We start from the raw sequence: 14,764 nt of genomic DNA, 5'->3' as shown, positions 1-14,764 counted from the left end.
TCTGCATCCACCAGAGAAAAATGCTGGATCAAGTCTGATCATTTGTTTCTCTGCTCGTTGCATGATTACACAATTGCAATGATTCCTCTTACCTATGAAGAATGGATTCTTCAGAAGCGATAACTGTGATTGATTTGCTTCGTTGGCAGTTCATGTTTTCTTACCTCACCTGTGTTTACTAATACAGTGTGTGTTTAACTATGAACACTTCATGGAATGGCATGTGACATGGAAGGCATTTGTAGTGCTTTTCAAAACTGTGTGCTCATATTATCAACTTGCTGTGGCCAGCCAATGAGCCAGGTTGTAAGCTCTTTCTGCTCCTCCTTCTGTCTCCTCAGGACCTCACAATTCCAGAGTCAAGTACAGTGAAGAGAGTGATGACTGGAACAGTGGCTGGATTTAAATGGCCACCAAGTGTCAGTGAGGTAAGAAACTTTACAATATATGTGATTTAGGAACTGAGTTTGTTGAAGCAAATCTAGAACCTCTGGGCTGTAAACCAGTGAGATCTTATTTTCCTCTTGTAGGAACAAAGATGCTCTTGTTCTATCATTCTGAAGTGTAACAAAGCTAGACAATATCCTGGGCAATTAAGCCTGAAATCTCATTTCCCAACATACTACTTTGTGGAACGGTTTGCAGATTCACACTTAATGTGCTGCATTCAGTTTTGCACTTCTTGTTTCAAAAATATTTCTGGGACTGGCTTCATAGAACTGAAGGAGGTGATGTGGATAGGATCTCCCTGTCTGAATATTATCATACAGAATAGTTTCATTTGATTTCTCTCATAGGCAGCTTTTGGAAATCTTTCATTTTTTATGCATAAATAAGTGTTCAGTAAAGCAGAGTAAGAACAGTGTGACTGAAGGGTAGTGCTTATGATGCTCACTGGGGAGGTGAGATACTTGGGTTTACAGCCCTTGTTCCCGTGAATACGGGTTGCCTTGCATGTGACAGTGCTAGGTGTAATCCACAGCCAGTTCCCAGAATGCTGTTTTACGGAGTTCCCTGGAAGCTGGAAGAAAATGTTTTCATTCCCTTGGGAAGAGGAAGAAGTGGGATATGAGATCTCTCCGTCCCATGTTAATGTTGCTCATAATCTTTGGTTTTCCAAAGCCAGAGGAATTTGATTTTGAATGGCTTTGGTTTTGAGAATGAAACACAATGTAAACTGCTTAATTGAAACAGGCTGCTTGATACAGCTGATATGTTTAATATTTTCCACCTTAATCTGTCATTCTTGTGGAGCTTGGGAGAACAAGGGAATTGTGCTGTGGTTGCTCAATGACTCTCTGGGAATGTTTCTTAGCCTGTGCTTTCTCTCTCTGTAGCCTGTGAAGGACAGTGATCCACACTTCCATCACTTCCTGCTGAGTCAGACAGAGAAGGTGAGGATTTGGCAGACAGGATTATTCTCCTGGTCTTTCTAGTTTGGCATCCTGCCCTGTGCTGGGATTAAGTACAAGGAGTATGTGTAAAGAGTTCATCACAAGAGTATCACACATACTCTGTTCTTCAGGGGCTAGGGGCAATTGGATTCTCATGTGTTTAATTATTTCCTAGCCTTAAGGTTTAGAATGATTTGGCATTGGGTTCAGTGAATAGTTTAAGTACTTAAAGATAATCTCATACCAGGATTTGACAGTTCTGTTGTAAATTCTGTAGATTGAATGTTGAGGGGTAGGAAAACATGGTTTTCTGTTTAAAATCCCTGTTGTTAGCTTGTCTTCTGTTGTCCTACCAGTTCCTTCATCTGGATGAACTTCTCAACTAGCTGAATATGGCAGGATTTCCAGGATTAGAAAAGCTCCGTGTAAAATGTAGCCAACTTATCTCCTGAGAGTCAGAAGCCTTGCCGGATTTTATCTTCAGCAGTGAACATCAGGAGGAAAAGATCAAATCAAATGAAAAAGGATTTATATTTAGCTGAGGATCTGGGCAGAGCCAGAAGGATTAAGAGCAGCTAACAGTTGTAATCTAGACAAGCCTTACCATAAGCAGTATGAGAAGGAGCAGCCTTCACCTTAACATCTGCTGACAGCCACCTGCCTTCTCACATTAACAAGAAGGTTTTGCTTCCATAGCTGCATGGACTTACTAGGCATAGGTAGGAGGCAAAGCACTCTATGGCAGGCTTTCAAGATTTCTGTTTAATTTGGACCAATTGTGAGAGTAGGGTTGCCCTGGGTCCTTGCCTCTAGAGGAGCCAGTCATGCAAACTACAGATGGAAGTTTGCAGTACCTGCTGGCACAGGGTGGGAAGGGAGGAGCTTAGTGTGTTGCAATAGGTTTTTTTTTTCGTTATTTTCTCCCTTTGAAGAAAGCCTAAGAGCTGTCCTCCTTTGCATATGGTGGTGGGTAGGTGAGCTGCCTGTTTTTGTCTAACAAGGCTATGTCCGTTTGCTCAGCAGAGCAAATCAGCACTGTCCTTTCCCTGAATGCTTTGTCTTCTCCATGCAGCCAGCTGTCTGCTATCAAGCCATTACGAAGAAGCTGAAAGTTTGTGAAGAGGTAAGGCCAGTCTTGGTTTTGGTGGGTTTTCTTATTGTCTTGAGGACTTGCAGTTCCTCCAGAGCTGTGCACTCTATTTTTTTTTTTCCACTCTTCCTTCCCCCCACCCCAGGAAACAGGATCCACCTCCATCCAGGCAGCAGACAGCACAGCAGTCAATGGCAGTATCACGCCTACAGACAAAAAGTAAGATCTCCAACGCACTTCAGCCGTTTCCCTTTTTCTCCTTCCCAGCTCAGACATGCAGCCATTATCCAGCTTGTCACTGAGAATAAATAAACCTAATGTTTCCCTCTGACTACAGATCTCCTCTGTCCTTGTGTGAAACTCTGATTTGGGGTGCAGAAGGGGAGAAGGCAGCTAAAAACAAACAGGGGCTGTACAGTAGAAAAATTCAGAATAAGGTCTGGCCTGGATAAGTTTGCGATTGAGGGCTTTTCTGCAGTTGCCCTTTTCCTGTAAGGCATGCAGCAGAACATTAAGCATCATTATTTCCGAATGCTGTATGAGGCAGAAAGATAAAAGGGTACTTTTCTCCTGTAGTGCCTGGCAGTTGAGTGGGATTATTTAATCGCTCTCCTGAGCACATAGAAGATAAGAGGACGAGGGAGGCGTGTTCTCCCACCGCAAGAGCTTTGCTGTGTAGCACGTGAGCTTTCTGGTTTCTTCTAACGTACCCCTTCTCCTTTCTAGAGTGAGAGAAGCCTAACTTGAGCTTCCTGTTTCACTCTGTAACTTCCGCTCTGTTCAAATTGAGCTCAGGCCACAGCTTGCTGTTTGCCATTAGGGTCATTCTCGTGGGATGTCAGATCTCAACTGTACTCCAGGGGAACTACAATAACAATGAATCTGTTCAGGTAAAACAGTCTCACAGGAATATGTGATTCAGAGGTGGGTTGGGAGAGAAAGAGTATCTCATCTCTTTTAGAGACTTGAAAATAGATGGACCTTGTTAAGTTACTTGCTCTGACTTGTCTAAGTGAGTTTGCTCTAACAAAAGCAGCATGGCTAGCTGGGTGAGTGCAGGTGGCTTGCAAAAGCCAAAGCACATCTGTAGTGTGGCTAATTCTGAAGAATTAACTGGGGAATTGCCAGGGAGATTTTGTCGTGAAGTTACATCAGACATGTAACTGAACACTTCAGAACCTCCTTGTAGAGTTGTTGGTTTGGTAGGAAGCTACATGATATATAAAAGGATCCTTGCTGCAATAACTGCGAAGGAATTCCTGTTGCAGGTAACTATACGGGTGGAGCTTTTTAGCACGTTGTCTTTTTCTTGCACAGGGAGAACAAAACTTTTGCCAGCTTTGGGAGGGTAGGAGGAGGAAGGCAGCTGGTGTCTGGAACTGTTGTGCCATTGCTCATGGTGACCTGTACTGGCCTATTGCTTCCTTTCTTTCTGTGCCTATCTGAAATCACAGCTGTGGAGCAGGGGCTACTTTTAAGCATCACGCACAGACCTAGCCCTATCTAGTTAGGTCTGTGTGTGATGCTTAGCCCATCAGTCCTTGCTGAGCTTTATTAAAATAAAGATTTTAGTCAGTCAATAGTATAAGCAAGTCACTGTACATGTGACTTAGTTTAAAAATCAGAAAATTAATTAGAGAAGCACCTGTTGATCTCTGAAAATTCCCTTTATCTTCAATAAGGCAGTGGCTGGCAACAGAAAGCAAAAGAGGAATAATTTTAATAAAACAAATCCTCCCAGACAAACAAAAAGCCCAGACCAAGCAAACCTGTTACATTTTGGTAGTCTTCTGAAGCAGACTAAAGAGATTCTTCAAGAAATTGTTAGGGATGCTTGGTAAGCAAAATAAACACTAGCTTGCTTTAAAAGCTCAGTATCTGCCTATTCTAGCTGTGGCTGCAGTTGAACATGTTTGGTTTTTGTGTGGTTTTGGGACTTCTTTGCTGGTGATGCTTCAGGGTTTGTTCTTCATCTCCAAGACCATGAGAGGCTGGCACCAATTGCTTTCTCTTGCATTAATGCTTATCTCTTCCTCTCAGGATAGGATTTCTGGGACTTGGCCTAATGGGAAGTGGCATTGTCTCCAACTTACTGAAGATGGGTCACACTGTTACTGTCTGGAACCGGACTGCTGAGAAGGTAGGCATGTGCTTAAGGTACAGATGATGAAATTTAATCTTTTCTAAATGTGGGAGAGGGTGCCCAGGAAACACAAGTATATGCTTGCCACCTTGCTTTTTATTAATTCCTAGGTGATTTTTGGGAGCCGCTTTTGACTAGATGAAGCTGTAGTCTGTTATAATACGGTCACTCCTATGTGAACAGTCCCCATCCCATTGCCATTTTGTATGAGAGGAGAGAGTTGCCAGAACAATTATAACCTTGTGTATATGGTGGGGAATGCAATGTAAATTGCCTCTGGAAATACTGCTCATATAAATAGACAAGTCATTGTCTCATGGAGCCAGACAAAAAGATTTGCTTGGGAGTTGATATCAAGAGTGGTGTTTTAAGATGCAGACCACAGCCTTTTCTACACATCCATTGTTCTGTTCATGTGGCAGTAACAAAGATTCTGTTGAAAACCTGCTGTGTTGTAAGCCCAGGATGAAAAGGGTTTTATAGGTATATCCAAAGTAAAGATGGAGCTTATATTACACTTGTATTCTAGCCAGTATTATCCTTTGTTAGGTAACTAGGGGAGCGGTGGTAGTTGGATGGTACTGTGGAATATCGAAGGAAGAGCACTGTGGTTACTTTGGTAAAAGGGACTGAAAGATTTTTTTTTTTTGTTTTTAAACTGCAAAAACTGGCTAATATGAGGGGATAGAATAAGAAGGAGCTAAGACTCTGAAGCAGCAGGCCACTGAAACATGTCTCAGCTGTGCGTATTCCTGTTTAATGTCCAATAACACCTTTTTCTATGTCTGTTTACCATTATTTTTCGTCTCATCTCTCCTCCAAACCTGACAACCTTCAGTCTCTTATTTCACCAAAACATTCTCTTTCCTGTGTCTTTCTTTGAAGTTCTTCACTTGGGGCTTCAGAAAAGCTGCAGAAGAGCCCTTGTATGTGTGTATGGACAAACCAGCAGCTGACAACCCAGTTGCTATGAATATACCTGACTCCTTTTGAATTTGGTTCTAGCAGCAGACTTTGTTTCAGCAAAATGCTAGAGAACCCATTTGCTCCAGACTTAATTTTTCTTACATTTGGATTTGTGACTTTTGCAGTGTGATTTGTTCATCCAGGAGGGGGCACGGCTGGGAAGAACCCCCGCTGAAGTTGTCTCCACCTGTGACATCACCTTTGCCTGTGTATCAGATCCAAAAGCAGCAAAGGATGTAAGGATTAGCTCTTATTGTTCCTCCACCAGCTAGACTACATGATACAGTCACTGCCAGTTCTGACTCCTACCAGCCATGGTAGGCTGGATAGGTCATTGAAGGTGCTGGGCAGTGCAGCTGTGTAAAAATAAATGTCCCAACAAAAACCATACTTTAAAAAAATAACCCCTGGGGGCTAGGTTTTGATATCCCTGTAGGAGTCCACCAGTGCAGTGCCAGGCTCACTTCAACTGCTTTTCTGCAGGATTGGAGTTTCTTTGCAGACACCCTATTGCTTTACCGTTCTTCTGTTCCCCACAGCTGGTACTGGGTCCGAGTGGAGTGTTGCAGGGTATTCGCCCAGGGAAGTGTTATGTGGATATGTCCACCGTGGATGCAGATACAGTCACAGAGCTGGCCCAGGTAATCACATTTAACTGAACTTCTGACATCTGTGATTCAGCAGCAGTACTGCAGTTCTTGCTTCAGGCAGTAAGCTGTTGATAATAAAGATGCTTCTGAAGATTCTTGGGCTTCTTTTAGGAAACACTCAAGTCCCAGGAAAATAGGACAACATAAACAGTCAAATCTTGACTAGCAAACAGAGTTGGACAAGACATTCCCAGATGATAAAACAAAGCCTGTAGATTGGGCAGGGCTGTTAGGTGGCACCAATGCAGACAGTAGCCAAATTTTGATCCCTTAAGAAGTATTTGTAGCAGATTGGTATTCTGTAGCAAACTGGAGAACAAAGCACTGTCTAGATTAGTAGCTGCTCTTAAATTGATAAAATGCATAATCATCTATTTTAAATGTTCTGATTGGGGAAAAAGAGTGCCTTCTTGTTTCATTTTGTAGAAATATAGAGAAGACTTCTGTAGACACATTCTGAAGTAGTATCTTCTTTCCTTTTTGGCATCATTATTGTTATTCTCTGCCCTAAAAGCAATGTGTGGTGTTGCATGAGGAAGGGGAGCTGGTTTTGGTGAAGTTTCAGCAGACATGTTAGCGATGCAGTAGTGTACAACGTGAACTGGGAGAGTGAGGAGTTGTAATATTAGTAAACCTATGGCTGCAGAGATCTCTGAAAGGCCTTTCCTCTTTGCGGAAAAAGAGGGGGGATATCTTCTTGGATTCTTACACCACGTGTACAGCTTCAGCACTGGTTCTTTGTCCATTACCGATACCATGGCAAAAGCACCTAAGTTCAGCTTCTTAAAACACACACAGTAGTGATGGGTGTAGGAAAGTGTTGCTGGAGTGGGAGGGCAACTCTTGGTCTCAAGTACCATTTGCAAGATGGCGCATGTGTTAGTGTTCTCTCTTTATGTGTCTAAGCTATTTATTCTGCTTTAAAATTCTGTCCTCAGGGACATGAATGCCCTAAACAATGGTCTTGCTGTACTGCCTACACAGCATCAGTGCATGCTGTTCATGCACAGCTAACCAGGCATGCTCTTTTTCCAGGTGATCGTGTCCCGGGGTGGTCGCTTTTTGGAAGCACCGGTCTCAGGAAATCAGCAGCTATCTAACGATGGGATGCTTGTGATCCTGGCAGCTGGCGACAGGGGTTTATATGAGGACTGCAGTAGCTGTTTCCAAGCGATGGGGAAGACCTCATTTTTTCTAGGTAATTGAAATACAAAGGGCCTGATAGGAATTTCTTAGTCAGACTGAGAATTCCAGCAAGGAGTCCAAAAGGCATATGTGTTCTCTGTTTCTTGTCTCTGTAGGCAGTATGCCTGTTCTTTTGGACCTTGGCTGATTTCAGAGCTTCCAGCCTAACTGGAGGTTTAACTGGGGTTCTTTAGTCTGGAAAAGAGAAGGCTTAGTGGGGACCTTAGTGCTCTCTTCAACTACCTGAAAGTGGGATGGAGAGAGGAGATGGCTGGTTTCTTCTCCCAAGGAACAAGTGACAGGACAAGAGAAAATGGCCTCAAGCTGCACCAGGGGAGGTTTAGACTGGATATTAGGAGCAATTTCTTCCCCAAAAGGGTTGTCAGGCATTGGAACAGGCTGCCCAGGGCAGTGGTGGAGTCACTGTCCCTGGAAGTGTTCACAAGCCAGGTAGACGAGGCCCTTGGTAACATGGTTTAGTGGTGGCCTTGGCAGTGCTGGGGAACAGTTGCACTTGATGATCTTAAAGGTCTTTTCCAACCTGGTTGATTCTGTGATTTTTCTTTTGAATACTGGCTCATTTTGGAGAATCCATGCTGCTTTTCATTTTAAATCTTACTTTTTTACAATTTCTTCCTTCGAGTACTTGCAAAATGGGTGAGTTTCTGAAGTCTTTCTGGGGAAGGGAGAGTTGCCAAGTGCTTGATATGAAGAGTCTGGTAGTGTGTGGGATGGGGGAGCAAGGCTGCTGTAACTCTTCTGGAGGAATGCCCAATGGTATGTCTCACTCCCAGGTGAAGTAGGCAATGCTGCCAAGATGATGCTGATTGTCAACATGGTCCAAGGCAGCTTCATGGCAACGATAGCAGAAGGACTGACTTTGGCTCAAGTGACTGGCCAGTCCCAACAGACCCTTCTGGATATCCTCAATCAGGGACAGCTTGCCAGCATCTTCCTGGACCAGAAGTGCCAAAGTAAAGTTCTCTTACATTGTTTTATTACACGACATTTGCCACAACCTAGCAGCATTTCAGATAATGGCAGAAGGGAGAAAATAACCATCCCATCTTCATCAGCCTGGGATTCTGGGTATCTTAAGCATTCTGAAAATGAAGAGCTGAGTTTCATTCCTTTCCTTTCATAGCCAGGGATTCTGAGAATTCACCCCAAGCTCTGCATGGTCTACAGCCTGCTTAGGATTTGAGTTCACAGTGAGGATTTCACTGGCCAGGGTAATAACTGAAGTGGAGGGCAAGCTGCTTTGCAGTCAGTTTGCTTTGTCAGTGGGCAGTAGTGACATCTGCTGTGGCCAGTTAAAGACAGAGGGCAGAGAAACAGAAGAGCTAAAAGCAGTGTTCCCAGTGCTCAGCATGGGAAAGGGAAGTTTGGTGTGGAGTTACATGCCCTTGCAGTGTGGGCTTGATTTACTTTTGTCATGCTTATTTTTTGCATGCATTCTTCTCGACAGATATCTTGCAAGGAAACTTTAAACCCGATTTCTACCTGAAATACATACAGAAGGATCTTAGATTAGCTATTGCACTGGGTGATTCTGTCAACCACCCAACTCCCATGGCAGCTGCTGCCAATGAGGTAAGAGTTACTCAGTTTTCAGATGTGTGTTGCTCAGCGTTTCTTCAGTAGAGCCATTTGTCAGCAAGAGCCAAACTCTAAGAATTACATCATCTCCATAACAAGGGAACAGTGATTGAAATACATTTTGAGTAGGATGGAACTGAATTTATTTTGATTTTAGAAGCCCTTAGAATGTCACATCAGTAAACAGAGATGGCCTCACCAAGACCTGGGGTTCTGATTTGTGCTGCTCCAATGACTTGACATGCAAAGCAGTTCTCTGGTTTGCAGTGGTCAGCAAAGTAGTTTTTCTGCTGGGGAAAGGCTTTGCACAAGTGCAGGCACTGATGCTTTCCTAATTTCTCTTCTCCAGGTCTATAAACGAGCAAAAGCATTGGACCAATCAGACAACGACATGTCTGCAGTGTACAGGGCCTACATCCACTAGGCTACACCGTTCTTACTCTTAATACTATGATTATTGATTAATATTATTATGATACTGGGTTTTAACTCTGGACCAGTCCATCTCTGTCTTTCCATTTACTTTTATATACAGACTTTGAGATCTGCCATGGAGGCAGCTGCTGCAGTGAGCCTTCCCCTGGTGGCAGAAGCGGGGGGAGGAGGGGGCTTGGATTGTTGCAGTCTAATTAGAAAAATCCATGCCATGCACTGACAGTCATGGAACAGAACAGTGGCGGCTTGTTCAGAAGCTCTGAGGCAACTCTGCCAGAAATCTGCTGCTTGGCTGCTTTTATTTTCCTCTTTGTATGCTTGTCCAAGATGCTGTTTCTAATGATCCCTTTTCTTCTTTGCCATGAAATAATGCGTGTGTTGGACTCTTTGCATCTAGAGGACAGGTGACATACTTCCCATCTGCCTATGAATATCAGTAAAGTCCTTGATCCCAAGTAAGGTGAGGAGCATTCTTGTTAATTGGCCACTGTTAGAGAACAAAGCACCTCCCATGGAGGAGAGTGGCAGTTCAGAAGGTAATGGGGTTGCATGCAACACTGTCTTGATTCTGTTTCTTTTTAAACTTCCACCTCCCCAAAACGCTGATGGAGGAATTTCTTGTACAGTTAAGAAGAACAGATTACATCCATGTCTTCCCCTGTACAGACAGCTGTAGCTTAAGGAACACAAACCTTAATGAAAATGAGAGAATGCCAGTGTTAAGTGAGCCTCCTAAAAGGCTAATCACAGTTGCCCATCCCCAAAACAGCATTGAACATCAACACGTTTGCATAGAAAACTGCAAGAGTAACATGTAGCCTAAAACTGAGGCAGAGATACTCTGGGGAAGGAGCAAACCTTAGGGTTGCTCCTGGTCTTAGCTTATGTTGTGTTGCTTCACTTGCTTTATTCTTGTTTTTTTTATCCTTGTAGACAGTAATGACAAAGGTGTCTTGGATTACAGCAGTGTCACAATCAGAGCAATGAGTCTGAAAGGGGTGAAAAGAACAATTATAGAGCAAAGAGACTGGGATTCCTGAGCTGCTTCCCACTCTCTCTGGCCTTTGCATGGTCATTATATCCCTTAGCCTGTTTGCCCATCTGGAAAGGTGGGTGATGAATGCCTACCTCACAGGGATGTTTTTGTGTACTGATCTGTGATCTTTATACATGTCAGATTTTCCATACATGTTCTTAAGTGTTACTGCTCTGGGCATGACCCTAGCACAGTGTGAAACTTTTTCCTGTGCCTGTGACTCTGTGGCCAGATAGTAACTTCTAGAAAGTCTAGGAAATAAAATGGGAGGCTAAGGCCACTCACTGCTGAGCTTCTAGCTTTCTAGACTAGAAATATGGGACTTTAACTGCAGATGCCAAGGATGAAGGGCAGAGATGCTCTCAGTGTTGCTAGCAGAGTAACCCAGAGTCTGTCTCTCAAAAAATTCACAGAGCATGTTTGGGTTTTTTTTCCCTTTCCTCCCCGTTCGCACTTATTGTTCTCAGCATTAGCCTTTTAGGAGGGTTCTTGCATTTTAGACTTGAGAGTTAGTAAAATGCCAGTAAGAAATTTTATTGGCCAAAATCTCTTCAGTGGCACAATCTCCTTTCTTGGGTTAGGATTCTGACAGGAAAGAAAGCAAATTCAAATGAGACCATGTTCCTTTAAACCTGTGAGGTCTGCCCCTCCTGCCATCTTATTTTTCTGGTAACTTCATGGCTGTGTAAGGAAATGTTCCTGTGGGTTAGGATTTCTTACCAATCCTGCTTTGTGTAGCATGTGCATATGATTCAGGGGCACGTTATTAAGAAACAGAGAAAGTATCAGATACTTGTTATGAATCATGACATCTAACACCTAATGCTGTAAATGTTACTTTGTTGACTATTTCACTGCCTGTGATCACCATTATCTGTGGGCCGATAATTGTGTTACACATTATGTCCTGTGGTGAACATCTAGTAATAGAACTGTTAGACATCAGTTTGCCCATTTGTCAGTGGTATGCGTGAACAATACTGGTTATACATGTTTCTTAGACAGTGCAACTGTCATCCTGCATGTAGATATCCATATTAAAGGCACATATAACTACCCAGGATAACCAGCCATTAGCCTGCTTTTGACACACTTGCGCTTCCCCCATCCAAAAGAGCTCAGCTGTTAGCATCAGAAGTCCTTGGTTAAACATACACTGCAGTTAAGAAATCACTTATGTGAATCGTGTATTGAGGACATCTGGGGAAATGGTGTTTTTGGGGGCAGGAGGTAAGTTTTAGGTTTTATAGTATAAGAAATCCTTTGGGAGGAAAAGGAAGGTACTGTCCCAGGTCCAGTTAAGAATGAAACTGTGCTGAGCCAGTGCAGCAGCATCCCTCACCTGTCTCTGTGGAGGTCTTTTGGGTGAGAGTGAAGGTGAATGGTTCTGAGCAAAGGGAATGGAGGATCTCCCTCTTCTTTACTTTGTGGTGCCTCTGGATGGAGTGAGAGTACAAAAGGAGGTCTCAAGTCCTGTGACCTGTATTTCATAGTGAACTCAACTGTATTTGTGAGCGGGAGAAACACTCCCTAGCACCTTGCTGCTGCAGGTTTTGTTTTCCAGAAATACTGTAGTACTCAAAACGGATTTGATTATTTATGTGGAAGTGGCAGGTGCAGACTACTTCAACACTGTAATTTATGCTGAGAAAGACTGACTGCAGCTTCCTGGCGAGGAAGGTGGATGTGGAGTGGCTGGAAGGTGAGGTACACTCACCGGTGGGCCAAGGAGGAGAAGGAGGAGACTGAGGGCTCTGACATGGATATGAAGTGAGGAGGGAGGAAACGGTGAAAACCCAACTGCTTCAGATGCCGTTTGAGATGAACTCATGTCAGTCTTGCTCAGATTCTTGTATTTATGTCTGTAGCCTCTGAACATGGATCTTCATCTGTTCTACGCCTGAGATGTGGGGGAGGAAAAAGGGGGAGGCTGAGATGCTCTAATAAAACTGGCTAGTCAGTGTTGTCTTAATATTGTTGAGAATTCTGTAAAGTTCCTTTTATGAGGATTTCTGTTTTAGCAGTTTGCTTTTTTTGACTCCCTCCTTTTTAAAGAAAAAATGTGACACTTGTGAAAAGCTTGTAAGAAAAACCTTTTTTTTCCTAAATGATAGATCCTGTAGTTAATTAAGGTTGTGAATTTTTATTTTTTGCCTTGTTTTTAATTGTTTGTCATTCAGAATAGGATGTGTGAAAATGTTTAAATGGCAAAACAAAAAGATTTTTTTTTGTGCAATTAACAAAGCTACTGGCAAAAAGAATAAAACCTTTCTTGGTAACACAGTGTTCTTGTGACAGTTCCTAAAGCCTATCAAACCTAAAGTGCGGTACTAAAGAATTGTGCGCGTTCCTCAAAACATTCAAAACTCAGAGATGTTGGAAACCAGCAGTATGCCTGAGAGCATTTTGGTCCTTGCAGAAGCCTGATCTTGTCAGTGAGGCAGTACAAAGGATTAATTGGGATAGATTCCAGACTCCACATGCAGAGGGCTGTGTGCATCTGGGCTAAGAGGGGGAGGAAGGCTTTGTATTAAAGTAAGGAATGCTGAGAGGTGGAGGCCCAGGAATTTTCTGATGTTGGTGACTTCTTGTGTTGGCCAGGTATTGGGAGCCTGGTGCCCAGTTGCTGTGTCTGGAGCACCCGTCCTTCTGGCTTTTGGTGTTTTTTTGAGCACTAATTCTTAAGAGCACCAACTCAGCAGCGAGTGGGGTTTCCTGGGACAAGATTGCCTAACTGAACTGTTTGCAAGCTCCAGAATATTGCTTTTTGATGATCCAGACAGCAGTTGCTGTCAAACAGCAGTAGATGTTCGTTTGCTGAGGTGTAGTACTTGATATGCTTTAGCTAATATGAATGGCAGAGTTAGGGTTAGCACTGTAATTAAAAGCAATGCAGAAGGTGGGGGAGCAGGGCCACCACATTAGAGTTGTGCCTACAGCAGAAACAGGTAGTATCAGAATTTTACGTGCTCTGTGAATGAACAGTGCCTTCCATTCCACAGCCACCTTGCTGACGCAGTGAAGATGATGGTGCTCTTTGCTTCGCCACCTGTCACCTGCAGTAAATCTAGCGTTAAAACCCACTAACTTCAACAAAGAGACTTCAGTGCCAGAATAAACTTATTGCCGTTTCAGAGTTTTGAGAGGAAAGTGATGAGACTTCTAAGTCTTTACCCATTATTCATAGAATCATCACAGAATCACAGATTGGTTTGGGATGGAAAGGACTTTAAAGCTCATTGAGTTCCAACCCCCTCCCATGGGCAGGGACACCTTGCTTGAACACTGCCAGGGATGGGGCAGCCACAGCTTCTCTGGGCACCCTGTGCCAGCGCCTCAGCACTGTCACAGGTGTGAGAAATGCACTCACTTCTAAAAAATTTATTAGGGACAAAGTCAATGGATCAAAGAAAACAGCGCTGGATGCATGACCATAGCTAGAGGCGCCCCGTTGTACCCGTACACAAGCTTTTTATCCATTCTCTATTGCATCAGCCAAATACATATTCAGAGTTATCCAGGGAACAGGGAGAAACTATTACAATTGCTTCTCTGAAAGGATTTCCGTAAGTCCACCCTGGTCTCCTCCTTTCGGTGGATGCTCTCTGCCTCCTGGTGGTCGTTTTGGGAGTCTTTGGGATGAAGTAAGGCGTCTTCCTCTAAGGTGAACTTTTCACCCTGGGTCTTGAGCCAGTTCTGACCAGCCCTGTGGGTGTTAGTTCTTTCAGTTTCTCTCACTGGTTTTACATTACAGGATGGTCATGTTTGGTAAGCTTTTATCTTGTGCAGGCCACATATGCTTGGTGAAAGCAAAATTTCATTAACCCTTTATTACCTCTCACACAGGGAAGAGCTTCTGCCCAAGATCTCATCTCAATCTCCCCTCTGTCAGGTTAAAGCCATTCCCCCTTGTCCTGTCCCTACAGGCCCTTGTCCAAAGCCCCCCTCCAGGTTTCTTGTAGCCCCTTTAGGCACTGGAGCTGCTCTAAGGTCTCCCCTTAAGGAGCCTTCTCTTCTCCAGGCTGAACCAGCCCAGCTCTCTCAGCCTGGCTCCAGATCAGAGCTGCTCCAGCCCTCGCAGCACCTCAGTGGCCTCCTCTAGGCTCTCTCCAACAGCTCCACAAGGGCAATGAAAACACAGGAGGTACACAGCTTGACTTGGGGTTCCAATCTACCCAAAGTGCCCTATCTCTCAATCACAGCGATGGCTGGCTGGAGATAGGAGGAATAAATACTTCTACTTCCGCTGGTGCTACCCTACCGGTG

At 43.8% G+C, this 14,764-nt stretch overlaps 1 protein-coding gene across 7 annotated transcripts in view; it reads left to right on the top strand.

Annotated features, from left to right (window-relative positions):
* Nucleotides 1-12,777, top strand: part of GLYR1 (glyoxylate reductase 1 homolog) — a 31,157-nt gene extending 18,380 nt beyond the window's left edge. For 6 of the 7 annotated variants that reach the window (XM_065683498.1, XM_065683495.1, XM_065683500.1 and 3 more), the window contains 11 exons: nucleotides 342-428; nucleotides 1,338-1,394; nucleotides 2,467-2,517; nucleotides 2,630-2,703; nucleotides 4,525-4,624; nucleotides 5,719-5,829; nucleotides 6,133-6,234; nucleotides 7,279-7,441; nucleotides 8,223-8,402; nucleotides 8,897-9,021; nucleotides 9,377-12,777. In XM_065683498.1, the coding sequence (XP_065539570.1) occupies nucleotides 342-428; nucleotides 1,338-1,394; nucleotides 2,467-2,517; nucleotides 2,630-2,703; nucleotides 4,525-4,624; nucleotides 5,719-5,829; nucleotides 6,133-6,234; nucleotides 7,279-7,441; nucleotides 8,223-8,402; nucleotides 8,897-9,021; nucleotides 9,377-9,451 (1,125 nt within the window). In that variant the 3' untranslated portion in view covers nucleotides 9,452-12,777. Of the gene's footprint in view, nucleotides 1-341; nucleotides 429-1,337; nucleotides 1,395-2,466; nucleotides 2,518-2,629; nucleotides 2,704-4,524; nucleotides 4,625-5,718; nucleotides 5,833-6,132; nucleotides 6,235-7,278; nucleotides 7,442-8,222; nucleotides 8,403-8,896; nucleotides 9,022-9,376 lie in introns of all 7 variants that reach the window. The other variant, XM_065683496.1, reaches the window with a different exon arrangement.
* The last annotated feature ends 1,987 nt before the right edge of the window (nucleotides 12,778-14,764 follow it).

This window comes from Lathamus discolor, chromosome 6 (assembly GCF_037157495.1).
Source record: "Lathamus discolor isolate bLatDis1 chromosome 6, bLatDis1.hap1, whole genome shotgun sequence".
NCBI classification, from domain to species: Eukaryota; Metazoa; Chordata; class Aves; order Psittaciformes; family Psittacidae; genus Lathamus; species Lathamus discolor.
Note: the sequence above shows the minus strand (reverse complement) of the source record. Positions and strands in the feature narration are given on the sequence as shown.